Here is a 26,230-nt window from a genome sequence, read left to right on the forward strand (position 1 = left end):
GGGCGGGGGGGGAGGGAAGATTCCTTAATTTATGAGGCTGTTAGATTGAGTGAGATGATATACATAAAGTGTTTATGCTATTGTTATCTAATAATTTCTCTCCCTTTCTTCTACAAATACTCACTGAGCCTTTAGAATGTTCCAGGCATTTTCACAGTAGTGAACAAAACAAAGGCCTTGCCCTCACCTACTTTCATTCCTTTGGAGGGAAACAGGTAATAAAGTGCAATCAAACAGGTATTATGTCAGGTGAGATGATATACATAAAGTGTTTATGCTATTGTTATCTAATAATTTCTCTCCCTTTCTTCTACAAATACTCACTGAGCCTTTAGAATGTTCCAGGCATTTTCACAGTAGTGAACAAAACAAAGGCCTTGCCCTCACCTACTTTCATTCCTTTGGAGGGAAACAGGTAATAAAGTGCAATCAAACAGGTATTATGTCAGGTAGTGACCAGTACTATGGAGCACCTCCCCGGAACAGGTGCTGTGCTGGCTCTCCATTATTTAAAGAATAAAGTTCAAGATCCCAAGTACAGTACAAAATCCCAGCCTCATTACATCCACTGTTGCTCCTGTGTGGGCTGGGTTTGTGCTCAGAGCACCCTGGTTAGCTTGCTTATTTGACCTCTCTTTCTGTTTCTTCATCTGTAACATGGGGATAATAATATAACAGGGCTCTCATAGGCTGTTTGCACACAACCACAGTCCTGCTAGGCAGAGTAAGGCCTTGTGAGTTGAGCTTTTCCAGGGGCTCTCCTGGAGGGGCTGACTAGAGAGCTTCCCAGATGGGGTTCTATGATAGGGGAGAGATGGTGGTTTGATAGTGAGGGCTCAAAAGGGACCCTAAGCCCAAGGAGCAGGGCAGTGAGGTGAGGTAGTACCACAGGTGCTGATGAGTCTGGTGGAGAGAGCAGACCACAGCAGCTGCAGTCCTCAGGCAACAGCTGGCAGACCAAGGCTAAGAGGTAGAGAAGCCAGAGGATCCCACTTTCCTTAATCTCGCAAGGCCACAGAAGCTACCCAGATGCCATCTATTGTGTGTGTGGTAAAATAGACATAACTTAATATTTACCATTTAACCATCTTTTTTTTTTATTCTGCCTCAGATTTATTTGTACAAATAGCATAGGACACCAGCCCAAAGCAGACGGCAGCCCAGGGGTCACACCAGTCCTTCCATCCTCACATCAGCAGACAGAGGCTTCTACTCTGGAGCCTTCGTGGGGGGCTGGGCACCTTTGGGAGCCAGAGCCTGAGCCTGAGCTGGAGGCGGAGCTGCTTGGACCTCGGTTTGAGCCTTGGCCTTGGACTTCAGCCAGCAGAGCCTGAGACACTTGGCAATATGGGCGCGAGCACATTTCCCAAGCTTGGGGTGAATGATGTAGGCAAGTCGACTGAGCTTGTGGCTGCCGCCCTTTGGGATCTTGGACTTGACCTCTTTGGGCTTTCTGAGAGCCTTGATAGCCTCCGCACGTGCACTCATGGCATTGGGGTTGCTGGCTTGCATCTTCTTCAGCCCTTTCTTGTTATGCTTCTTGGCAAAGCACATGTTCCTCGGGAACTTGGTGTCCATGCCCTTGAGAGATTCATATCTTTGTGATTTGGGTTTCTTGATGCCATTTTTGTGCCATTTTCAGGACTGGTTGTGCGTGGCCTGGTTCTTGGACTTGGCCATGTCTGCACCGAAGCCCACGGCTCCTGAAGCGTCAGGGCCCATTTTAACCATCTTTAAGTGTACAATTCAGTGGCATTAAGTACATTCACAATGTTATGTAACTATCACCACTACTTCCAGAACTTTTTCACTATCCCAAACAACTCTGTACTCATTAAACAATAACTGCCCATTCCACCTTCACCACCACCCCTGCCCTCCAGCTGCCAGTAACCTCTATTCTACTTTCTGTCTCTATGTCTTTGCCTATTCCAGATACCTCATATGAGTGGAGTCATATAATAACTGTCCTTTCCTGTCTGGTTTATTTTACTTACAATAAGGTTTTTGAGGTCCATCCATGTATATGTATCAGAATTGCATTTTTTTTTTATAGCTGAATAATATATTCCATTGTGTGTGTGTGTGTGTGTGTGTGTGTGTGTGTGTGTGTGTATTTACCACATTTTGATTATACATTTATCTGTCAATGGTTACATGAGTTTTTCCACCTTTTGGCTATTGTAAATAATGCTGTTTACAATAGCATGAGCGTCCATGTGCCATCTTTAGGGAGATGAGCGTCCATGTGCCATCTTTAGGGAGAGAAACTGTCCAGAGACCTTGAGCAGTTATCCTAAGATTCTGTAGTTATTTCTTTCAAAAGGAACTGCTTAAATTCTTACATGGGACCAAGTTGTAAACTTGAGTATAAGAAGTTTTCTTTCGGGGTTTTTGTTCGTTTGTTTTCCCTCTAACCACAGCTACCAGCAGTTTAAGACTTGTAAGAGATATAGCAGAACAGTTTTCATAGCTGTTCCCAACTGTACTGTAATTAGCTGTTCTTAGTCTGTATCTCCCACTGAACTGTGAGCTCCTTGAGGGAGAGGCTGTGGACTGTGACTTATTCATCTTTGCATCCCCAGCACCTTTGTCAATAAATGTTGAGTGAAATAGCTGTCATTTACTGATCATTCACCATATCCCAGGGTATTTTACATGCATAATCTCTAATCCAACATCCCCTTGAGGTCAGTGTTTATTCTCATTTTCACAGGAAAGCAAACAGAAGCTCAAGAGCTCAGCTGGTGAGGAGCGAAGTCATGATTTACACCCAGGACTGCCCAGCTCCAAAGTCCAAGTCGTCCAGTGCTGCTTCCATCAAGAGTGGATGGTTGGAGTTGAGGATGCATGGTATACAGAGCACCTGGTCTTTTAGATCTGCCTGTATGAAACCTGTGCCCACAGATAAATTGTTTTACTTCCTCATTTGTCCAATTGATATATATACTTTATAACCCACTTCCTTCCTTCTCCCACAGCAAACACCGATAACACAGGCTCATCTCTTCTGCACATACAAATATGCCCCTCCTTACTATTTTCCCTTACCTGCTTAAGCACTTAGCTTGCTACTTTGAATTCCTCTGGTTGTTTTATGTCTGTTCATTTCCTCCAGCTAGATGATAAAGTCCTGGGTTGGGACCTAGGACTTTTCTTCCGAAGCTTGCTCACATTTCAGTCTCTCTACTTAGCAGGCCCTTGTGGTAGTCATTGGCTGCCTGGCAGGATATTGGCCCCTCCCCCCATGTTTACCCATACTATAATTCGTTACAGTATCTCTTGTATCAATCCAGGCAACTAACCACTAATTACCCACTCCTGACTATCTTATCCACCTGTATAACTCACTTAGTAAAAGACCATGTCCCTTAAAAGGTGTGTTTGGAAACAGCTTATATTAAAATTTCAATAACAGTTTACATCATACTTACAGTAAAACTTTATCATTCTTAACCATTGCTCGGAAAATCAATAGCTCCTTATAACTGGGAGGCACATACTAGACACTGAATCGGTGAATAAATAATTATTTTCCAAGAATTCCAAGTCTTTCTGTCAACAGTTACAATGTTAAACAGACAAAAATGTATTAGGTAAGCTGCTACTTAAAGTTAAGAATCCTTTAGTAAAGCAGATGGCAATGCTATTCTCATTCCAAAAGAAAAAGTCCTTGGGTTTCTCTATAGTGGAACCTATTTATATATTAAAAAAAAAAAAAAAAATCACTGCAATTGCACTTGGATTACAAGGAGAAAAAGAAGAAAATATTAACATTTAAAGATATAATAGCTGAGATTTAAAAAAATGATGATGATATAAACACCCTTTTCTGACAGACTCACATAGAATGGCCCGAGCTGAGAGTTGAGAGCTGACAAGCCCCTGCCCTGGTCCCCACCCCATCCGCCTGCTTCCCTGGAGCTTCCGTCAGTGGAGCTGAACAGGCGCAGTGCCAGGCCAGATGGCAAAGATGAGAAAACTGCCAAAAAGGAGGCAAACAGGAAATGGAAGGAGGGTTCTAGATGTGAGGAAGGGGCAGCCCTGCCCTTTCTCCAATCCTGCCTGGAGGAAGAGGTCAGGTTATGGGGGAAATATAAGAAGTAAGGAAACAGCAGCTACCCCAGAAAAGGACAGCCACTAGGGTTTCATTTCACCAAGGAGAAGAAGAAACATGATATGGAGGCCCACATAGGCTCAGTCACCTCAACACATGTGGATGTGGTAACATAAGCATACTGCCACACGCATGTACCCGTGCCAGGACACAGAGCAGTATAAGTGCACTGAGATTTACACACAAGATCCCTAGTAATATCCCTAGCAGATCCCTAGCAATGAATGTCTCTACATACTCTGTAACACACAAGTATGTGTATGCATGGAGGCACGGACGACCAGCCCCTGGAGGAAGGTCAGACATAGCCTCTGCCTTAGGGGACCATGGTCTTACACAGACAGGCATGGCCAGACAGCTTCAAGAGCCCATATTCATGCTGATGTGCACAAACAGATCCCAGCCCCAAGGCACTGAGGGGCAAACATGAGGCGGCCCTGGGGACTGCGCCATCCCACATCATCCGCCCACCACACCACTCACACACCAGAGCATGTGCAGCCACCTTGCTCCTGCCTGCGTCTCTGTCCGTCAGCCTCCCACGTGCACATTCAGGCCCAGCTTCCTTTTGTCTTAAGGGCCTCTCAGACCTGTCTCATTGCCCTCTGAGCTGGGCTGGGCACCACTCTTTGCTGAGATAAGCTAGAGGGACAGAGCTATTTTCTGCCATAGGCAGGAAGTGAGAATGAGAGAATAAAAGTGGGGAGGGGAGGCTCGATCATGATCATTCCCTCTCACCCTTCCATACAACCTACCCGCGGTATCCACACTTCTGGCATCTGACCAACAGTGCAGACAGGAGCTGAAGACAAAGGAACAGGCAATTTGGGACAATGTTGGGGGCAGAGAGGGGAGAGAAATACCTCCTCTTTGTCCAACTTTTCTGTCTGCCACCCTCTCCAGGCACTTCCTCCCTTGTCCCTTCCACATATTCACCAAATGCTTTGTTTTCTCTCTGACTCCTCTTTTTAGTAATTCACATTCTTTAGAAGTTTGAAAAGAAGGAATCACAGATCTCCCCACTCCCCTTGCCCCAGACGATCAGCTCTAGAATAGCCCCAATCTCATTTTAAATTCTGGAATCGTGGCCAGTTCAGTGTGTCCCACCCATACACTGGGTGCCCTCTAATCTGCCTTGTTAGCTAAGCCCATTTCCTCTGCTGCTGTGCTCAGGCAGCGATTGGGAGGATGCACCCTGTACACACAGACGAGCTTATTTATAAAGACCTCTTGAACCTGAAACTAATATAAAATAATATTGAATGTCAACTGTAATTTAAAAAAAAATTTTTTTTAAAGAATAAAAAAAATAAAGACCTCTCAATATTTGTATATTCAGACTCCCCAAACGGATCCAAACTGTGCTAAGCCTCCAGCAAAACCTTAATGTGGTCTAAAGGCTTTGTAAAAAGCTCTGTCTCAGAGCTGCTTTGGGGACTCAGATGAGTTCTGCTCATCAGCTTGTCCTGGGTCTGAGAGCTCTGTGGCGTGGAGAGTGTAAGAGGTCACCAGGGTGAGCGATCGGCCTCCTCCTGCCCCAGGGACCATGTTCTTCCCAAGGAGAGGTGCCCGTCTGGCACAGGCCCCAGGGGGTCATCATGTTCTTTCTCCATCCTTCCTTCTCCCTAGTCCAGGCCTGCTCTGCTTTCCCCTGCCAAAATTCCTGCTCCAGCCTCCCCACACCTACTTGAACCTGTCTCCTCCTACCTTTCTAATATCATCCTCAGCCGTGTCTTCTCCCGCCCCGGGTATACTGATCTCATCTCTCTCCTTTTTTCTGGGTAAAGGCAGAAAGCAAAGGTGACCTACAGCTCTATAATTAGTTTCCCCAATGTGGGGATGTCACCTCCTCACCTGCACATCTCCCTCCACCCTGCTTTCAAGAGCTGGAAAATAAAAACAGGAAATAAAGTCTCAATCAAGAGAAGTCACTCAAAAAATGGTGCTGACACTTGATTGAAATGAAACAAGCATTTATGAGGCAAAACCGAGTGGTTTTAAAAAAAAAAAAAAAAAAAAAAAAAAAGAGAAGTCAGCCATTCTAGCCCTGTGCCCTGAGTGGTCTGCATGCATCTTACTCTTCTTGGGAGCTTGGTTATGTCCCACCTCCAAGACTCCTGCAGCCTTTGACCTCATTGTCCTCGTCCTGAACTCTGACAGCACTGTGTGTACACCACTGGCTTCTGCCTTCACCCTTTCTGCCGTCTCCTTCCCTGTGGGCCTGGACACACAAGGTTTGTGTGTTGGGGTATATGCTGAAGGCAGCGGGGTCGGGGAGAGCTGATGGCATCAGAGGCAGATGGCAGACAGAGCTGGGCTCTAGAGTCTCTGAGTGGCCAGGAGGTGAGGCTTACAAGTTTGTTTCCCACTCGATCCTTGTCTCCCTTTCTCCGTAGGGCTATAACTTCAGCTCACCCTAAAAGGAGCTGGAGATACAATCTGGTGGGAGATTCCCTTCTTGTCAGGGAGGCCCCCATTAATAGAGGTAATAGATGTGATACAAATGTATCATAAGGCCTTGCCTACCCTCAAATATTTCCCCTACCTGTGCTTAATATGTGAAATTTCATCCTCTTCATGTCACTCACGAGAGTGTCACCACATCCTATCAGAGCATAGGAACATTAGAGACCATCTTGTCTAATCCTATTCTGTAGATGAACGCATTGGGTTAAGGCAGTGTTTTCTCAAACACCCTATTAGAATAATATCCTTTGGTTAGCTGGGAAGGATAACCAAAAGAACATTTGAGTCTGGGAACATGTTCATGGAGCTCAATTGGATAAATTCATTGTCATCTAGCAGAGGGCCTGGCCCTGAGACGTGAGTGGGTGTGGGGGGTTAAATATTAACTGAGAGTGGGAAAAAATTGAAAGACCGTCCCCAGAGGGCTCACCTCAGTGGCCTTGGGATGCCCAGGGTTCAGCATGACAGAGGGGCCTAAAGGGTGAAGGGAGAACACAGCCTCCCCAATATGCCCCAGAGTGGGGCTTTAAGCTTCAGAGGGGCACTCCAGGGTGTGTCCTCTGTCTGACAAGGTCTTTAAGTCTGAGGCAGCACCTTTTAGCTTTTTACTCTATTCAAAAAGGTTTTCAAAAAACAAAACACAGTAACAAAAACAAAAAAGAAAAAACAAACAAATAAAAGATCTTCCAGGGTCTAGGGCCCACCCTCACCTCTCTCCCCACCCAGGTCCCCCATTTCTGAAGGAGGGGTGCTACCCCTTGTGCCCTATGAGGTTCAGGCACACCTGTGAAACCCCCGTACCTGTGGCTCTGCGTTGAGCTCTGCCGCTGCCCCAAGCTGGCTTCCGCTGCCTTCTCTGGGCTGGGCTGGGCTGGAAGGACCTGCTTCTGGGGAGGGTGGGGACACACCCGCCTGGGCAGATCTCAGCAGATTCAAGCTCTTCTCACTCACCCAACCCCACATGCGCAGGGAGAGAGAGGAGGAAGCAGTGCCCTCAGCCTCTTCACAGACACGCCAGAGAAAAAAGCCCAGCAGATAATGGCACTTAATCCAGCCCCAACTCTGGCTAAGCAATGACTCCCCCTGCCCGTTGCTCACACTCTCCCCACCGTTTCTGGGAAGCCTAACTGGCACGCCAGCCACTGATGTGGTGACTAACCTGCCGGGCTCTGGCTGTTCTCACCAGTTCCCCCTGGGTGTCTCTCTCTTTTAGATCCCTGCAGGTAGTTTTGCTCTTACCACTCATGGCTTAGACCTCACTCTGCCCAGGGCCTCTCTGTGTGTCAGTCAGCTGCGGCTGCTGGGCTCCCTCACATTGCAAAGTACACGTGGCCCCTCCAATGCAGCAGTTACCAGGTTGGGTGTTTCCACCTTACTTCTGCCTCTTATCAAGGTTGTGAGCTGGATACAGGGGTTGGGGAGCTGGGCAAAGAGCTTAGATGTAGCCCCTCTTCTCTGCACCCTCAGGCCAAGCCCCTTGTCTTCTGTATCAACAGGGCTGGACATGTTGTCCACGCTCAATACAGAAAAGCAAGTTCGAGTTTTTGAGTGGTACATAAAAAAAGACATTGTGGTCAAATGAGTTTGGGCAACATTGGATTAAACAGGGTTCTCTATCACAGGGCTCCTCAGAGCCTTTAACATGCCATTAAAAGATTGATCATGTGTTGATAATCGAAGTTGGGTGAAGATCGTGCATGGGAGTGCATTATACTCTTCTACTTTCGTGAATGTTTGATTTTTTCCATTTTTTTTATGTTGTTAGTCACTGTGAATCTATAGGAGAGAGAGAAACTGTACAGTTCCCCAAAAATATATGTCCCCAGAACACACTCTGGGAGATCCCAAGTCATTAAGGCCAGTGCTGGAGTCGCATCTCCATGCATGCGGTCAAGATGCAACCACCTCAACATTCAGACCACCTGGCCCATTATTGGATGTCAAACCTAGAGTTTCCTGAGCTCCAGTCCCCAGCTGTTTCTACCCTTCTGATAAAGTGCAAGTCTTGCCCTCTTTCCCCGGGGTTGGTCCTTCTGGACATGATCTCAGTCAGGCTCTGGCCTTCATCCTCCAGAGGGACAATTCTACATTCACAGCTGAGTTCCTGGGGCCTAGGGCTTCAGAGATGAAGAAGACATGTCTGCCCTCACAGCCCACAAAATCCCTCTGCACCAGCTATGGCCTTCTTTGACCCAACTCTGACTTTTTTAGGGCTTCTTCTCCTGGCAGCTGGCTGCTTTCCTAAGTGCCATTCCCATGAGGGTCTCTTACCTGCGGATGGATTTGTAAGCCCCAGGGGAGTGGAGGGTGGATTCCCATGGGGCACTGTGGCAGTGCTGAGGATGGGATCATAACCAAAATAGGCCACACAGGTTGAAAATAAATACTTTATGCAAAGACGTTCTTTAAGGCAGTGGAGTTCCCATCATGAACCTCTCCAGGACGGCTGTCCCAACCCAAGGAAAATGTGAGTAGGGGTCAGGTAAGAGACCCAAAAGGGGCAGCCTGGAAGCAAATTGACAAATGGAGTCTAAAAGCAATGGAGAATGTGGAAAGGTTGGGGTGGGGTGGGGACAGGACGAACCCCAGCTCATCCGGCTTGGCTTAGAGTCAAGGTGCTAAACTCCTGGCTCCATCGAAGTACAAGGTCCTCGCTTTTGGCTGGGGACAAGACAGTGTAAGTCTCGTTCTGCAGACATCTCATACGGGACACCTACATGGGGATCGGGTACGCACAGTCTGTGTCACAGAGCCAGGAGCCAGAGGTGTGGAGGTGGGAAGGTATCAGAAATCCCATAAGAACCAGAGGCGGGTGGGCATGGGCACAGAGCAGGAGAGGGAAGGAGGAAACTCAGATGCGGGTTTTTCAAGCTGCAAGAGACACCAAGTAGCCCAGCCCCCTCCTTTCAGAAATGAGGAGGCTGAGGCTAGGGAAGGAAGTAACTTATCTCGGACTATTTGGTGAGTAATAGCAGGAGGCAAGAGTGAGACCTCAATATCTAATTCCCAACCCAGATGGGGTTCTTCCTGTGGTGCCTTTAGGGCTCTCACTTCTCATCTGCAGCATCCCTCCCGGAACCCTCCAGCCTGGGGGAACCTTGCTTACTCCAAGGCTGGAGGAGTAGAGGAGAGGGAGCACTCTGGTGGAGGCCTCTGTCCTGAGAGACAAGTAGGGAACTGCTCTCCACATCCCTGCTGCTGGGAGGGGGGGTGGTGGCAGTGGCTCAGAACAGACCCAGCCAAGGTAACTGAGTGATTGAGGGGCTTATGGGAGAAGGAGGGGGCAGGGTGAGGGGCTCACCTTCCTATCCCGGTTTCTCATCAAACACTGTTGGCTTTTGAAGGCACAGTAGTTCGGGTACTGCACAAAGTCAGTGTCACAAATCTAAGCCAGGAGCCAGGGATGGGGAGGTAAGATATCAGAAGCCTTACAAGACACCAGCTCTCCAGAGACTGCCCACGCTGGCAGAACCGGGGGAAGAGGTGTGACCCTTGAGAACCAGACCTTTCATACCTGGGGTGCTCCCCTCTCTGAGGACTAGGCCTTTGTCCCCTCCGCCTTTCCCATCCCTCTCTCAGTCGTAGTTCAGTTACTAGGTTACTAGGGAGAAGCCAGGAGCCAGAGGTGGGAAGTGGCTGCTCTGCTGGTCAGCTTGCTTGGAAAGCGGCTGAGGAATGGCGATGGGGCAGTGGGGCCCTAAGGGTACAGAACCTGGGAAGGGGGCCCAATTGGTGGCCCAATCTCATGGAGCCTCCTAGTGATAGGTAAGTGAGGGGGAGGGTGAACACTCTCTAACATGTGACCTTGGGTGAGTCAATTTCCTTTGTGGACCTCGCCTCCCCGCCTATAAATCCAGGGAGCAGAGATAATCTCTGAGACTCCTTCCAGATCTAGGGGCCCAGGAATAAGATCTAAGCAGGGGCCTCTCAGCTCAGAGACCAACCATTTCTTAAGCTGCCCTTACTTTTCCTCGCCTTGATTTTCCCTGCTAAACCAGAAAGGGGGGCCTGGCTCTCAGGTACAACAGGTAGCTCCACAGGGGAGGTAACTTTGGAGAGAGAGGGAGCAAAGCTGATTCCATTGAGCAGAAAAAGCCCTGGAAGAGCCGGGAAGAAGACTGTCAGACTGAGGCAGTGAAGCTTCGGATCACAGAGTTGGTGCCCCTCAGGCATCAGCTAGTCATGTGTTGGAGAGATGAGTACAACTGTGGCTCAGAGTGAGAAGTAACCTGACCAAACCCTCTCTTCCAGGCAGGTAACCGGCAGAGCTAGGACCAGAACCTCTGTCTCCTGCCCCCTAGTCCTGTGCTCTCCCAACCCTCTCATTTCCTACTTCTTTGCCAAATACAATCCTGCTCTGTTGTGTATGTGTGTGTGGGGAGGGTGAGGGGGGTCTACTGGAGAGAGATGGGAGGCTCAGCAGTGAGGACTGGTTCTCAGAAGCCAGGAGCCCAAGCCCCCTTCTACATCCTAGGGCTGCCTAAAGAAACTAACCCAAAGGAAGTGGGGTGAGTCGGGCGGGGCTGAGCTTCGGGGAAAGGCTCTGACCTTGGTAGGGAAATCCCCATCCTGGAAGCTAAGGAATTCAGTCTGGAGCCAGCCAGCAACTCGATTATCTTCACAGCCCTTTGAGGCTAGCCGAGCACACCAGAAGTCCATGCGGAGCCCGCCGTAAAATTCCAGCCCATAAAAGTGGCCTGATCGTTTGTTTCCCGTCTGTGGCACAGGGGACAGGGGAGAGGTGCACACCCCTGCTCCCCTGCTGGCCTCCCTCCCACTGCCCATATCTGCCTGGAGCCTGAGGCCTCCCCCACTGTAGGCTGCCCAGCTAGCTAGGTACCTGGATGCCGATGGACAAGCTCTGAGATGCAAGCAAGGGGCTCATGAAGGGTGTTTTGTGGGAGCTGTCACACTGCTGCCGCTGCAGGTTGGCCTCTGAGTGGCACTGCTCCAGCTTCAGGGAGCAGAAGTCACAGAGGGGACAGGTAGCTGTGTGGCGCCGCCCAAGGCTGTCACAGACCTGGGGCAAGAGTGTGGTTAAGAGGCTGAGGCTGAGACTCTCAGAGCCATCTCCACAAAATGTCTTTGCATTCAGGCTCTTGCGAAAGCTTCTCTGGCTTTTATCCCTCCCCCACCCACCGCAAGTGTTCCTCAAGGACTTTGCCTCAGCTATCTATTCCTTCACCCTCTTCTGGATGATTTATCTCCTTCCAGATATTCTTCATCTCTCTGCAAGAGACATCCAGATCTTTATTATGCTCCAAATCCTCAACTGCCAAGTGCCTGATAGATAGATTATCTACCATCGGGTGACCTACAACTACCCTAACTTAGACTATCTGAATAGGACTCCCAACCACCATCTCCTCTTTCTCTCTGTGCTAATAATAATGCTGATATTTACAAAGAGTTGACACAGGGCTAGGCACCATGGCTATAAACGCTATCATCTCAGTACTCACAAGAACCCTACACTAGCATACGTACTAATAACCTCTCCATTTGACCGATGAAGAAACAGGCTTAGTGAGGCTAACTTGCTCAAAACCACATCTTATATATAGATGGTAAAGCTGAGACAAGATCCAGTCCTTCTAACCTCAAAACCTGTACTCTAAGCACATAGGTTCAAACCTCCGAGTTCTTGGAAGACGTGGTAGAGTGGAGCTACCCGTCTCCTCGCTGGGCTCTCCACCCTGTCTGAGCTCTCAGGCTTCTCAGGAGGATCTCTAGTCAATCCCGCCTTCCCCCTTCTCCACCCCATGGGTACAGCCACAGTGCACAAAATCTCCTACGTCACCTTGTTTGCTTCATACAACAGCCCATAAAGGAAGGCATAGTCATGTCCGTGGCCAAAAATGGTTACTAAATTCCTATTTCCTACCCAATTAAACACAAATGCTTCAGACTGCCATTTGAGATTTTTCACATTAAGACCTTTACAATCTCCTAGACTCTATCCCCTACTGCTTTGGCAAAATGGACTCCTCGTTGTTCCCTTAACCAAGCCCTAAAATCCAGTGGGCTCCTGAACTTCCTACACTTAAAAAGCTCTCTCCAACACTTACCACACCCCTTTTGTAATGCTGCTGAATCCCTTGTGGGCTCCAGGCCCTTTAAGTACAGGAGCAATATGCTCATTCTCCATCCCTCAAGAAACCTCTTTTCTTTCTTGTCTCAGAGCCTTTGTACATACTATCCCCTCTAACAGGAACCTTCGACTAAGCCCCTTCTTTCACTTGGTTAACTTCTTTTTTCTTCAGGTTTCAGTTTAAACATCAGTTCCTCTAAGAAGCATTTTCTGATCCTCCCAAACACAGTTGTGCTCCCTCCCTTCCACTCTCTCTCCACTTCGTACTTATCCATCAGTGTTTATCCTGTCATGCTGTTCTGCCTGTTTCCTCCAAGAGCTCCCAGACGATTGGATCTATTGTACTCATTGCTAACATCTCCAATAGCTAGTACAGAGTTGGTGCCCGATATTTGTTGAACAAATAGATGGCACGCCAGCTCTCGACAAATGTTTGCTAACTTGTGCTATTTGAATACCTAAAGGACATTTTCCTGGTAAGAGGACTTGCTGGGTGCTGAGGAGACACTGAGACTAGAATCTCTCTACAGATCCCTGGAATAGGTTCTATGACTCCTGTGGAAAGGAGAGCTGCAAAGCCAAGTATTGAAGATGGTGACTTGCATGAGGAGATGACTCAAGCCTAAAAACTCAGAGAGCCGAAGAACGGATTCTGGATTGGAATGGATTCCAGACTAGGTCTTGGGCTTTCTTCCTTTAGGGTGAGCTGGAGATGTCCTTCCAAAGAAAAGATTCCCACTTGAAGAGAATCTCTCCAGGATGCCTCATGTTTGCGGTATCCCTGCTCATCCCCTCACTCCAAAGGCCTAGTAGTGCCTGGCTCAGAGGATACCCAGTGAGAATGTATCCATTAAACAGCATGGTGGGCATACCGTCTTCCCGAAACCAAGAACCTCATCCTCCAAGTGCTTCCAGGCCCTGGCTGTGGGGGTCATGGTACAGGTGTTCTCCATAATGGAATAGCACATCACCAGCAAGGCCTCCACGTGGGGCAGCTGCAGGAGGCTGCAATGAGACAGCACTGACTTGTGGGGATGGGCCAGAGGGCTGGGGCAGAAAATCCCTTCCCCTTCCCTCAGCCTCTATTCTTGGTCACACACATTCAGCATGCTGGATGGAGCCTTAGAGTCCTCTGGAGCAACTGCCTCCTTTTAAATATGAGGAACTGAGGACCAGAAAGGAGAAGTAACTTCCTAAAAATCACAACGTTAATCAAGGCCAGAGACGAGACCAAGACCGGAATCCAAGACTGGTAGCTCCAAGTACAGGGCTCATTCCAATATGCCATGTAGAAAATGGGTGTCTAGGACAGTGCTTAAACCAGTGATGGCCACAGGACAAATAAGGCAGGCAATTGTTAGGTGTGCCTGAAGCCCAACCAGGTCTGAGTGGATCTGGAGGTCAAAGGTGGGAAGGTGGGCTTCTCGTTGCCAAATAAGGCAACAGGAAGGTTAAGACTGGTGGGGGAGTCAGAACTTCCTGTACCCGCCAGAGTTTGGGCTTTTCCAGATGGAGTCCTCATCATATATATCATTCATTTCATCCATTTCCTGGGCAGATCGAATGAGCTCCTGGATGTTCTCCAACGTCATAGGCGTAGACTCCACTTCCCGTACCCGAGGAGGGTAAGAGAAAGGCTTAGAAGATAAAAATTCAGCCTGGAACTTGGACTGTGAGTCAGTCTGCAGCTCAGACATGGCCTCCAGTCCCTCCTCTGTCCCCTGTCCTTCCTCCTGCTTCCCCTCCTCCTCCTGTTCCTCCTCCTGCTCCTCTTGCTCCTGCCCTTCATCCTGCTTATGTTCTTGTCCTTGCTCCTGTTTGTGCTCCTGCCCTGTATTCTGCTTATGTTCTGGCCCTTTCTCCTGGCCTCCCAGGGACAAGGAGGACTGCAGCAGCTCCTCCACATTGTTGTTGAGCCGCTCAGGCCAAGGCTGGAAGGCCTGCCGTTCTGTGGCTGCAGCAGGGTTTGGGAGGGGCCAAGAAAGAAAAGGAAAGGGATGGTTAGCTTTCTGGTCCCTCAAGTGTCTTTGTTCATAGAGACACACATAAATAAACACCAAGGCAGAAGAAAGCAGCCTAAATCACACTTATTCGCACAGTCAAGTATAAAAGACACAGAAAAGACTACGGATATCAAAATAGTATTACCATGGTGATTGTGATATTGGTGGTATGTCACCTTTCCACCTCCCTTACAAGTGCTCCTGTTCCTTATCTCTGACCTCAAATACCACCTATTGTCCCTCTCACTTAGGAAACACCACATACTCTGAATAACAAATCCTTTCTAGCTTACAAAAGTCCCAGAGGGCTTCCGAACACCGGAATGTTTTGGAGAGTTAGGAAACATGGATTCATTGCAGACTTGTTAAGTAATGTCAGAAGATATTCTGGGACAGGAAAGCTCTAACTTGTATTCATAAAAGCAGGCTCTCCCTTATGTAAAGGGATGCCTGCCCCCATCTCCCACCCTCGCTCTACATTCTTCCCATTTCTCTACCACTGATGCCTTAAATCCTGGGTTCTGGAATTTGTGGAAGGAGTTACTCTCAGGTGCTGGGGAGGGGGGTCTCACCTGTGATATGGGCTGACATGGGGGAGGTCATCGTGGTGAGTGGAACTTCAGCAGAAGAAGAGTCTATCTCCTTGAGAGTGTTAGGTGAGAGAATTGAGACTGGCTGGGAGCATCGGACTCTCTGCAAGAAGAGAAGGAATGTGGGAATGCCTTTCTCAAAGGGTGGACTTCTACTCCAGCTTATTCCTCAGTCCCCTTTCCAGCATGCCTTCTCTTTCACAGTTCCTGGACAGGGATGAAGGGACATGGTCTCTGGTGGAACCCTCTAGACCTGAGAAAGGGTTCCCCTGCAAGATAAAACTCCCTGTTTGGGCCACACCCTTGCCATCAGTCTTTTGTGTTTGATTGAATGAAATCACTGACCATGAGAAGAAATGAAAAGGTTTATCTCTTTGCCTCTTCCCATCCCTCTTCCCTCCTTTTCTTGCACTAACAGTATTGTTATGACAGTCTGAATACCAAAAGTGAGACTGTATTCATACATAATCTGGGTAAATAATTGGCAAAGTGGCCAGGAGGGAAGATCTAAGGATGGCCCTCCTGGAACCCTTCCTCAGCTCCTCACTGGGTCCTGTGACATCGGATCCACCTTCGTCCTGGGCCTTACCTTGGCATAGTAGACATGGTTGGAGCAACGGTACTGAGTAAACTGGCAGAAGGATTCAAACCAGGAGGCATAAGGAAGGTCGGAGCAAACAGCGCCTGAGAAGGGTCAGGGGTGGAGAAGGTGAACACACAAGGGAGAGCTCTCTTCTGGAGAGGGCAGTGGGCACCCTGGGTCTGGAGAGTGGAGAATGTGGGCGCAGGGTTAGAGGCCAGCCATATCCTTCCCTTGTTTCCAGTGAGCACGGGGCTGCCCACTAATCAGCCGAGCCCTCACCGTCGGGCACCAAGCCGTGATTCTCATATTGGTCCAACTGGACGAGGGTGGGGTTCCGGCAGCCGTGGGTAGCACGGAGACGGCAAGTCGTCTCTGCCTTCCAGGTAGGGGTCAGCAGTGCAAAGAAGCGTTCATATTCGGTGGGAGAGAGAGGGCTGCCTGGAGTGAAGGTCGAAATTGAATCCTGGGCTGGGGTAGTTGACGGAGGCAGGAACAACACTGCAGGGCGGGGAATAAATGAATGGATGGACCGAACTCCAAAACCTTCTCTGGCCCGGGACAGACCCAGACTGGGCAGTGGAGCCCCTTGCAAATTAGAAACCGGGGAGGGAGCGGGGGCGGTGGGGATGACAGGGGCAGAGATTGAAGCGAGCCCGTAGCAGACAGGGGAGGAGCTCAGTCAGAAGCTAGGGAGCACATCCAATGCGACCTCCGTGAGAAGCGTTTCAGAAACATTAAAGGAAGGATTCTCCGGAGGTAGAGGACCAAGTCCGGGGAAGAAGAGACTGAGTAGGTGGGACTCTCTCACCCTTCAGGAGTGAGAGAAGGAAGCCAGCGGTGAGCTTCCTCATGGCCCCAGACTATCCGCTTGCGTTTCCTGGACCAAAGCGGCCTCTAACGGGCCTAGCCAGAGAGAGCCAGCGGCGCGGGCTAGCAGATGGGGAGTAGAATAGGCGGCCCCGACGTCACAAAGGGCTGGGGGCGGGGCCTCAAAAACTGACGCGGGGAGCTTATGGATCCTCCCTGTCATATTCCAGCTGGATAGATGATGGCAAAGGTTAACACTGACGCAGTACCTTTGATGGAATAGTTCTATGTGTGCATCACCTTATTTCATTTCTAAGGTAATCCCGTAGAGTGGATACCATTATGCCCATTTTATAGATGACGAAACCGGGACTTCCAGAGACCATTTGCTCAATAGGCAGTGAAGCCTAGATGTGAGCATAGGTATGTTTCTGGGGCTGCTGACATGGAATGTGCAAAACAAAGTCAGAGCCTACCTGGGTAGGAACCAGAGGGGAAGCCTCCAGGTAAGAAATTAGCCAAAAGGGGTAACAAGAGCAACGTTTGGGTGAGGGGGAGCTCAGGTAAGAAGGGCTAAGTCTACTCAAGTATTTTCCCAGTGGGAGGTGAACAAGACAATCCACAGGCATAAGGGAAAAAAACATGTTTTTATGTTTTGTATTTAAAATAAGAAATCAAGCTAATATTTAGTATAATAGTACATGTATAAAACACAAAGACACATTTATTGGAAATTAAGTGAAAGATGTTTTATGGAGAAAAGATGCACAATTTTTAAAAGTTTTGGAAACCCCTGGTCTGAGGCACATCCCTCAGCCAGCTTTGTCCTTCCTAAGTTGAGAAGTTGTGGATTCTGGTGCACTTCTGGTTCCATGTCTTGTCCTACTTCTGGCATGTCATCCTCCCGCCTCTTATCCAACCCAGAGGATGCAAAAAAAAAAAAAAAAAGCTTAGCACATATACTAAAATGGTGTCTCTACAAAAAACACAGCAGGCCAACAGGTACAGCTTTTATTCACCTACCCAAGTTCCTTTACATGTGACTTATCTGCATTCCACCTTGCCCCCTCTCCCATTCACAAGGCCAGGATGAATCCTCTTGGCACAGGGGAAGGGGTGCCCCTTCAACTAGGGCCACAGCCCAGATAAGCTGAGGGAGCCCCCACCATGGAAAAAGCAGGAAGAGAATGATGAAAGTTTATTACACCGTAGCTCCCCACACATGGGGAAAGGGGAATTAGGAGGGCTGGGGTAGTGCCCTCCTGCTACTGCCCCAGTCCTTAAATACAAAGCAAGGGGAGTAAAGAGGATCATCCCTCAGAAATACAGCACCAACCTCAGCATAGAGGCAAAAAGACAGCGGGCAAGACCACTTCCCTCTGAAGGGGGTGGGCTGAATGAGAGCACATACCCTTAGTGGCTGCGGCACCCCTCCCTACCAGGATTTGGATGCAGCCTCAGCACCAGGAGTGGGGAGAGGGGAGGAGAAGGGATGACAACACTGCACCATCCACTTCTCCCTGAACCCCCAGGCCCCAGCACAGGCATTCCTCTCCCCACTAGCCCAGGTCAGGGGATGTAGAAGAAACTGTGTTGGAATCCAAGGCCCTTATCTATTTCTTCTTCCGTTCTTGGGAGCAGCGCGGGCAAAACCTACAAAGGAATGAATAGAACTGATAGAGAAGGGGAGAAGGAAAGTGAGTGAAAGGGGGAATGCTCTCTGCTGTACAGCTTAGGGACAGTCCAGCTCCTACCACAACTCTCACTCACCATTTCCCCCGAGGCTTGGTGGTCAACCCCACACAGGCAAAGTGGAACCACTCTATGGAACACTAGAAAAGGAAGAAGATGGCAGAAGCAGAAGTCGGGCCAGGGTGAGGCAGAAGAAAGAAAAGAAGCCTCTGCCCTCTAGATTCCTTAGGAGTATTCCCTATCCGGTCCCTACGGAGAATTCTTAGAGGTCCCAAGGCCAAACACTCCAACTGCCTTCCTCCTATCCTAAAGTCCCACTATTTAACCATTTCCCCCCTTTTGTTCTCACTCTCCCTTTAAGTCCCCCAGAACCCCACATCCTGAGGCAAAACGGATCTCACGTCAGGGTTGTCACAGCCAATCATCTCTCCATAGGAGACCTGGTGACAAAGGCAATAGGTGGGTTCGTTGGGATCCACAGGCATATCCAACACATCAGAGGGGTGGACACTGCCAAAGGTCACTGAGGGCATTCCATACTCAGGACTTCTGCATGCCAAGAGGAAGAGAAAGTGTCATCTTCAGGAAGGGAAGCTATAACTTGAGGCTCTCAGAGGTGATCCAAGGAGATCCTGGTGGGGCAAGTGATTTGGGGCTTCTCCTCTGTCCAGCAGATGCCAAAATGATAAGTAGAGTTACCGGCACAGAAGACAGAAAGTGGCAAGGGGTGGGCTGTGTGGAGTGGGAGTGGATGGTGGGAGAGAAGAGTGTCTCATCTGACAAAGTGCTCCCGATACACTCACGTGCGCACAAGTTTTAACTTCTTCTGAGCAGCCTTGGGGGCTTCTTCATCTGAGTTTTTCCCTTTGGAACGAGCACGGGCAGCTTTCTTCTCCTTTTGAGTCCGGCCTTCTGGGAAAGAAGGGGAAAGCCAGAAGGCAAAGAGACAGAAAGATGGGTTAAGTCCTCCTTCTTCCCTCTCTTTCTAACCTGGTGCCCTTCCCTCATAGCTGAAGAGCTGGCTTCTTCTCCCTCTGAATCTTCGCCCCGCCTCTCAGAGCCCGCCCCCCTCCTCACTCTTTTTGCCTTTGCTGGAAGAGCTGTCATAGTCACTTGACTCAATCTGCTTCTCCTTCAAATCAGCCTCAAATCGGGCCAGGTCTGTGTCTAGTCGCCGAATGTGTTTATCCACCTGGGTGGGAAGGAAGAAGGAAAAGGTAAAAGTCTGGTTCCAATGAAAGAAAATAGGCTAACGCAGATTCTATGGATCACCCAGACCCAAAACAGATCCCAACACAGCTGAAGGAGGGGTCTAGGACCCCAAGGAATAGATAGGAGGTAGGTGGGGAGCCATGAACAGGGCCATACCATCTCATAGGTCTGCATGGCAAGCTGCACCTTGTCGTCACCAAATTCCTTGCACTTGCCATAGGCTTCCTGGATCTGTTTGAGAAGGGCCAATTTTTCCTCGGAGCTCAGGTTGCGGGCGCTACTCATATACTCAGTGGCCAACTTGTCAATTTCAGCCTTTAGGTCTACAACAGAGAGAGGCCTGGTCACAATGGCCCCTGAGTGGCTAGGTGAAACACACTTCTTCCTCTTGTTCTTGGACCTTTTCCATTGACCATAACCTTCGAACTAAAATGTACTGAACGTTCACAGGTACTGTGCCATGTGTTCGAGTAATACAACATATTGACAATATTTGTTTAAAGATGACTTCGGGTGCTGAAAACATTGCTACCAGAGTTGGAACTTAAATTATTGAAACATAATGAGGGATCCTTTATATACAGCACTAATATGAAGTATACTTTTGTTGATATCTGAAGATGTTTCTTTGCAAGGCTTGCTGCTGCTTCGTGAACCATGAGTTTTGTCTCAAAAGTCAGCTGGTTTCTTATCTCAAAAATATCCCACAACAACTCCAAGTGCAGTAAACCAGGCTGGGTCATCTGATGCTGCTGGCTTCCAGGTCTGTGCACCTGTATCTCTTCATTTAAAATAAGGCCCTAGTTCATTTATGTAACAGTTCTTCTACTTACTTTCCACCCTATTTTACTCATCATTTGCAACTTGTTTATATTTCTCCTCATATTTTTTTCGTTTTCTTAGATATTGCTCTAAACACTTCAATATCGGAAGGCTGGTGATGTCCAAAGACACTGACTGTAGATGTCTGCCTCCTAATATTTGGTAGGGCTCACAAAAAATATCGATGGAAAGAGACAGAAGCATGACTGTAACAGAGTGCAGTGACAGATAACAGGGAGAACTATGCACACATGATGTTTATGTCCTACCTGTATGAGGCCCTTGGAGGATGCTGAAAAAGCAAGTAGTTTGATAATCTCCAACTGATCTTTCTGTGCATCAACTTAAGAGTTGGAACTGTATTGTAAAGCAAGCAAGCTGGTTCTCGGAATCTGGCAGGCAGTTCTCAGGGGCCTACATCCAGGATTTTAGATGATGGTTCACCTTTTCATGAGTAAGCTTATCCAGAGTAACTTAAATCAGAGTTTTAGGTATTCTAACACCAGCTCGTTACATCCCTGAGCATGGCTACATAAGGATGGAAGATGAGATCTATATATCCTTCAGCGGGTATATACGGGGATAGCTCCAACAGATATCTTTGACCTTGAAGAGACCAACATTCCAGTGTAACCTCAGGCTCCAAGTGAATGCCTCAATGAAGCTAAACTTGCTCAACATCCAACGAAGGCCACAGATGGTATCCGGTGCTTCTGTAAGTTTGAAGAATACAGTGTAGAGATCCTGAATTTAATGGCTGATTTTCCTTCTTTTTTTTTCTCTTTAAGAACTTCTCATACAACAAAGCTCCTATCTACCAACATGAGTTGCAGTCCAAAGTCACAATGAATTTTTTGACAGTAACATTAACAATCTAGTGGAGTAGAAGGATTCTAACCTTCCTATAGATATATTGAATACAGAGAACAAAAATGATTCTAGAGTTGACTGTGGTTTGTTGAATTCTTCTTGAGAAAGATATAAAGAACATAGCATCTCTGAATTCTTGAGGCATTGTTGCAATACTCCATTTGTTATAGAAAAGTTGGTATAGAAATGCAGATCTTCATTACTCTCCTTTTAAGGAATGCAAGGAAAAAAGAGAGGAAAGCTACAGTTCTCCAGATCAGACCAGATGATATGGGACCACCAAACCAAAAAAGAAATGATCACACACTCAGTATATACACATGGACTCCTGACTCTGTACGTACCCTCTGTTCTTTGGTCCAGGTCCCTCATGAGCTGAAAGTTTCTCTGCAGTTCAAAGGGGAGGTTTTCAATACCTAGAAAGAAGAGAAATAGAATCACTGGACTTCATAGGCCTTATGGCTGCTTTTAAAGTACAGGTTCGAAACAGACTGTTTTCCCTTCTTTGAACCATTGGATGTATCTGGGAAAGCATTCATCATTCCTTTCTCAGAAGAGGCTGTGTCTGCCTCTCTACAACCAACCTCCCCATCTCTGTACAGCTTTCCCACCCCTTCTCCTTCCAGGGACCTCACTCTACAAATGAGCCCTTCCTTTATTTTCAATCTCTGCCTCCAACTTCTTGCCCTCAAGTTACAAATCCCTTCCTGGTAGCCTCCATCACTCATCATACACATACTTCCATCTGTTCTCCATACAGTAGCCAGAACGTTCTTCTAAAAAATGCAAATCTGATCAAGTCACTCTCCTGCTTAGTAACCTCGTTACTTACTATCGCACTATTCCTAGTCTTATTCTGCACTTTCCGACTCTTGCTTACCTCACACCAGTCTTAACTCATGTCAGTCCCCCTTTGTGCTCTGATCATATTGGCCTTCTCTGAGAATATTGGAACTTGCCAGCATTCTTCCTACCACTTGGCTTTCCACATCCTGCTCTCTCTGCCCGCTCGGTCTTCCTCATCCCACCTCCACCATACCTCTTGGCCTACTAAATTTCTGTTCATTCTTCAAAGTTCAGCCCAACGAGAACCCTGGATTATGCTGTTGTTATTATATATACATATATCTCCTTCTTGGCACTTATCTAGCTATAATTAAATAATCAATTGTGTAATTAGTTATACAGTTTCGGTATCTGTCTCCCTCCAGAAGGGCTGGGCATGCCTGTCTTCTATTTCCCTAGTGTTTAGAACTATGACTTGCATGTAAAGGGTCCACAATAAATACTTGAATAAAAGCATGAATAATTAAGTCTCTTCCATAAAAGAAAAATCTCTTTGCATGCCTCCACTGCCTCAGGTCCACCACCATTACTGAGATTACATCACCTATGACTTATCAAAGCACATGATCTGTGATTAGTCCTATGCTAAAATACATATCTGTAGCAGCTGGTGTAATTTTTTTCCTCTTGGGATTCCAAATCTCATGATATACTTATTGGTAATTCCAGCAGTGATGTTTCCATAGCCTGTCCCTTAAATGTTAATGTTTTCTTGAGATTACACTTTAATCCTCTCATTTGCTCACTTTTTCCCCTGAATGATCTTGATCTCACTCATTCTCTTGGATACAATACCATTCAAATGCTTAAGTTTAAATTGAATTAAACATATTGCTGTTACTCCTTGCCTTGAATTTTCTATCTTGTTGATGATATACTGTCTACCTCACGTACTAAGCAGGAAAGTCAGTCACCTTAGATCCTTCCTTCTCTCACTATTCAGTCATTCAGTCAGTCTTGTTATATTTAACTCCTAAACACTTCTCATTCTCTGAGATCAGGCCCACATCTCTGACCTAGACTGCTATCACTAATTGAGCTCCCTATTGCTAATGTTATCATGCTCCAATTTATCATACGTTATTTTTTTTTACAAAAATCTCTATTTAAAAAGTCTGTTGGTTCCTCACTAACGTGCAAGTTTCTTAGCTTGGCTTTAAAAAATCTTGCACAATCTAGTCCAAGCCTCTTTCTCAAGTCTCACTTCTCAATCTTCCACCTTAGAGTCTTACATATCAAACACTCTGACCTCACTTTTCCCTGACCTTGCCACAAACCCATCATAATACTTTTGTTAATGCTATCCCCAACCTGCAAATCCCTCTTTCCACCCTGGCAAATAAACACTTAATCTTCAAGACTATTCGAACATCACATTCTCCGTAAAGCTTTACCTACATCCTTAGGTAATTAACCTCTTCAGTGCTACCAAGTGTTCTTTGAATGTATTTCTAGTATTTCACTTATCACATTGTTTATATTTATTAACAGAATCTGTTTCTTACTAGACTATGAACACTTGAGGGCAGGTGCTGGGTCTTATTCATTTTTGTATATCCCCAGTACTTGCCATTACGTCTAACCCATTGCAGGCCCTCAATAAATAAATGAATGAATGAAGGACTCCCAACACTAAGATAAATGTAAGTGCATAGGGTTACAAGCTTTGTGAAGGGGTAGGTTACATAAGTGGCATAAACATAACACAAGATTTGCATTTGATAGGAATTTGATCTTTACTCCGAGAAGCGTTCCATTCATCATCTGACAGTGGTCACAACCCCCCATCCCCAAGAGAAGCCATTTCTGAGAAAGAATTAAGCGGGGAAGCTGCGAGGTCTCTGTCACTGCTCCAAATAGCAGTGGGTGATATACTAAAACGACCGATTCTAAACGATTTGGAGAAAAAATATACCTTGAGGCTGGAGACCCTGAAGATGGGGGCAGCAAATACCTTCCCGGCTATACCTACTAGCCCTTCAAGAGACATCCCTTAGCCCCATTGTGCAGCCCCTCCCTCATCTACATCCAAAAGCCAGGCCTAGATCCTGCTGCCCCGCCCCCTCTTTCTTCATACCCTCCAATATTTTTTCTCCCGGAACCCCTTCACAATTGTGACCTTGTAACCACAGGGACGGGACTTCGGGGACATAGATCTCCTCAGCCCGATTCCCTCCCCCCACCACCACTCTGTGACCCCTGACCCCCTCCTCCAGCCTGCTCTTACTGTCCAGATAATGTTCCAAATACATCCCCGCAGCCATCTTGAAGCAAAACAAAGCAACTTCCGATCCGCCCCGGAAGTGGCTGAAATGCGACAGGCGCTGAAGCTATTATTCTTGGGTTAAGGCCTTTCCGCCCTTAAAAGGAGAAGTTCCGCCCTTAGTAAATTATCCACTGGGACACATCCGCCCGATATTGACTCTTGTCCTTTTGCGTAAGTAGCCAAGGCCGCCCGTAATGAGGCACCTTGAAGCAGCTTGAGTTCGCTTCCGCCCTTACTGAGCCCCCATACGAGACTGACCGTGGCAGGCATGACGTCATTGGAGGTCGCCATTTTGCATCCTCTATCAAACTTTTTTTCCCTCCAAAACGGGAATGTGCGGTAATGAAGTAAAAAAACCTCCCAAACTTGTCTCTTTAGGATTGTAGTCCATAAATATCCCTTTTCAGTAACTGGAGAATCTTTCCCTTTTGCTAAATATAAATCTGGTGACTAGAGCAGGTCCCAGCTGAATCAAGGCTTTCTCCAAGGTAGCAGTTTCTAATGAAGTTGGGGAGGCAAAATCGCATGTTGTGAGGTTTAAACCCTCCGCATTTCTGTTCACTCACACGAATATCAACTCCCCAGGTTTTTTAACATGGAAAAAGTTCATTATTTATAAATTCTGCTTGTACAAAGAATTAATCACACAATAAAGTTGTAATTCTCCACACATTTTGTCAGGATTCCTGTCCTTTTACACTCCATTCTCACATACAAAATGACATAGTATTCCTGCCTTGCTCTCTTGTTTTTGTCTTCCTTTTTATTTGAATGTATATTTGATATTAACTAGCACCATGATTCTGAAAGGATTGGGGCATGAAATTGTCACAGCTGGGCCAGTTAGATGCTAGCGATCACCATAGTCAGCTACAGTACAATGGAAACTGCTTTTCATCAGGATGGAGAGCAATCAAGTGCATAACATGCTGCCACCACACTAGGGAAACAACTCAAAGTCCATAATGAGTAGTGGTGTAAGACAAGTGTTTTGGAGATCGTTGCCTCTCACGTTCTTGATAATAATCAGTATCACATGGTAGGCTTTTAATGAAACCAATTTTCAGCCACATAATTTAGACCAAATATGTGAAGGGTAAGGCAAAACCCCAGGTTCTACTACTGAGCAGGTGGTAAGATAGAGCAATAGAAGACTTCACTCTATGTGTCATGCCCCTAGGTAAACAATTTAAGCTGTGAGTCTATTCCTCCTCTGTATGAGAATAACAGTACCTACTTCATAGGATTGTTGCTATGAGTAAGCATATTCTTTAAAAAAGTAGATTCTGGTTCTACTACCTGTGATGAAGGTAGGGCTGTCAGGGTCCTTTCAACAGTTGGTGAGAGCAAGCGAAAAAAGCAAATATTGAGGAAGCTAACAAACATTGGCATATTTGTGTGTTACATTCATTAGTGTCACGCCACAGGTGGAGACTATCTTGGATGCCCACACAAGAGAATGAGTCCAAAATTAAATGGACATTATTTCTTTGGCTATCTACACTCTGGTAACGAGCACCATTGACCAGCAGTCCACAGACGATAGCCATGTTATGAGACATGGGAGCTTTGTCACAATCTTCTCACTACTTAGAGGTTTTTTAATTCTCAAAAAGGAATCTTGGAGGTGACCTATCCAATCTCTTCATGTTACAGTTGAAGAAGCATCTCGGCTAACACTGGTAGATAGTAGAGCCAGGGCTGATGTCCAGGTTCTTTGACCATGCGTCGTTAGTCAATCCTGGTTATGGTTTCCACCACTGGAAACCTCTGGTTTAAGGTGCCACAGGATAATGAATATGTGTATGTACACACACACTAACTGGAATTAGCCCTGAGCCCACTGATGCTCAAGCAGGAACTGT

General features: G+C 47.2%; 2 protein-coding genes and 1 pseudogene across 9 annotated transcripts; all 3 read right to left on the minus strand.

The window, feature by feature from the left end:
• Positions 1–1,209: 1,209 nt before the first annotated feature.
• Positions 1,210–1,690, minus strand: LOC102890081 (annotated as a pseudogene).
• Positions 1,691–8,999: 7,309 nt separating this feature from the next.
• ACRBP (acrosin binding protein) lies at positions 9,000–16,998 on the minus strand. The gene is made up of 10 exons (XM_015591453.2): positions 16,958–16,998; positions 16,130–16,524; positions 15,857–15,951; positions 15,250–15,370; positions 14,160–14,628; positions 13,547–13,679; positions 11,424–11,603; positions 11,132–11,299; positions 9,885–9,968; positions 9,000–9,296 (listed from the first exon to the last, which is right to left on the minus strand). Exons 1-10 carry the CDS (start codon positions 16,996–16,998, stop codon positions 9,174–9,176), a joined length of 1,809 nt encoding a protein of 602 aa, XP_015446939.1. The 3' UTR covers positions 9,000–9,173.
• Positions 16,999–17,380: 382 nt separating this feature from the next.
• ING4 (inhibitor of growth family member 4) lies at positions 17,381–24,525 on the minus strand. Of its 8 annotated transcripts, none has more exons than XR_001517159.2 (9): positions 24,327–24,518; positions 21,598–21,669; positions 19,718–19,884; positions 19,427–19,541; positions 19,153–19,261; positions 18,751–18,898; positions 18,428–18,489; positions 18,097–18,310; positions 17,381–17,567 (listed from the first exon to the last, which is right to left on the minus strand). XR_001517159.2 is itself a non-coding variant. In XM_015591597.2 (8 exons), exons 1-8 carry the CDS (start codon positions 24,361–24,363, stop codon positions 18,271–18,273), a joined length of 750 nt encoding a protein of 249 aa, XP_015447083.1. In that variant the 5' UTR covers positions 24,364–24,518; the 3' UTR covers positions 17,603–18,270. The 8 variants fall into 8 exon arrangements, 5 of the variants coding, with proteins under 5 accessions (XP_024904481.1, XP_015447083.1, XP_015447085.1 ...); XR_001517158.2 differs by having other exon boundaries at positions 18,069–18,310; XR_001517155.2 differs by having other exon boundaries at positions 17,681–18,310.
• Between the last annotated feature and the right edge of the window lie 1,705 nt (positions 24,526–26,230).

Source organism: Pteropus alecto, unplaced genomic scaffold (genome assembly GCF_000325575.1).
Source record: "Pteropus alecto unplaced genomic scaffold, ASM32557v1 scaffold94, whole genome shotgun sequence".
NCBI lineage: Eukaryota > Metazoa > Chordata > Mammalia > Chiroptera > Pteropodidae > Pteropus > Pteropus alecto.

Coding starts and splice junctions, on each gene's coding strand:
- ING4 (XM_015591597.2), bottom strand. CDS start 24,363: ATGGCTGCGGGGATGTATTTGGAACATTATCTGGACA. Junction 19,542..19,717: donor CCATGCAGACCTATGAGATG/GTATGGCCCTGT, acceptor CTTCCCACCCAG/GTGGATAAACACATTCGGCG. Junction 18,490..18,750: donor TTGGCTGTGACAACCCTGAC/GTGAGATCCGTT, acceptor TTCCTTTTCTAG/TGTTCCATAGAGTGGTTCCA.
- ACRBP (XM_015591453.2), bottom strand. CDS start 16,998: ATGGTATCCACTCTACGGGATTACCTTAGAAATGAAATAAG. Junction 15,371..15,856: donor ACCATGTCTACTATGCCAAG/GTAAGGCCCAGG, acceptor CTCTTCTTGCAG/AGAGTCCGATGCTCCCAGCC. Junction 11,300..11,423: donor GCTTGTCCATCGGCATCCAG/GTACCTAGCTAG, acceptor CCTGTGCCACAG/ACGGGAAACAAACGATCAGG.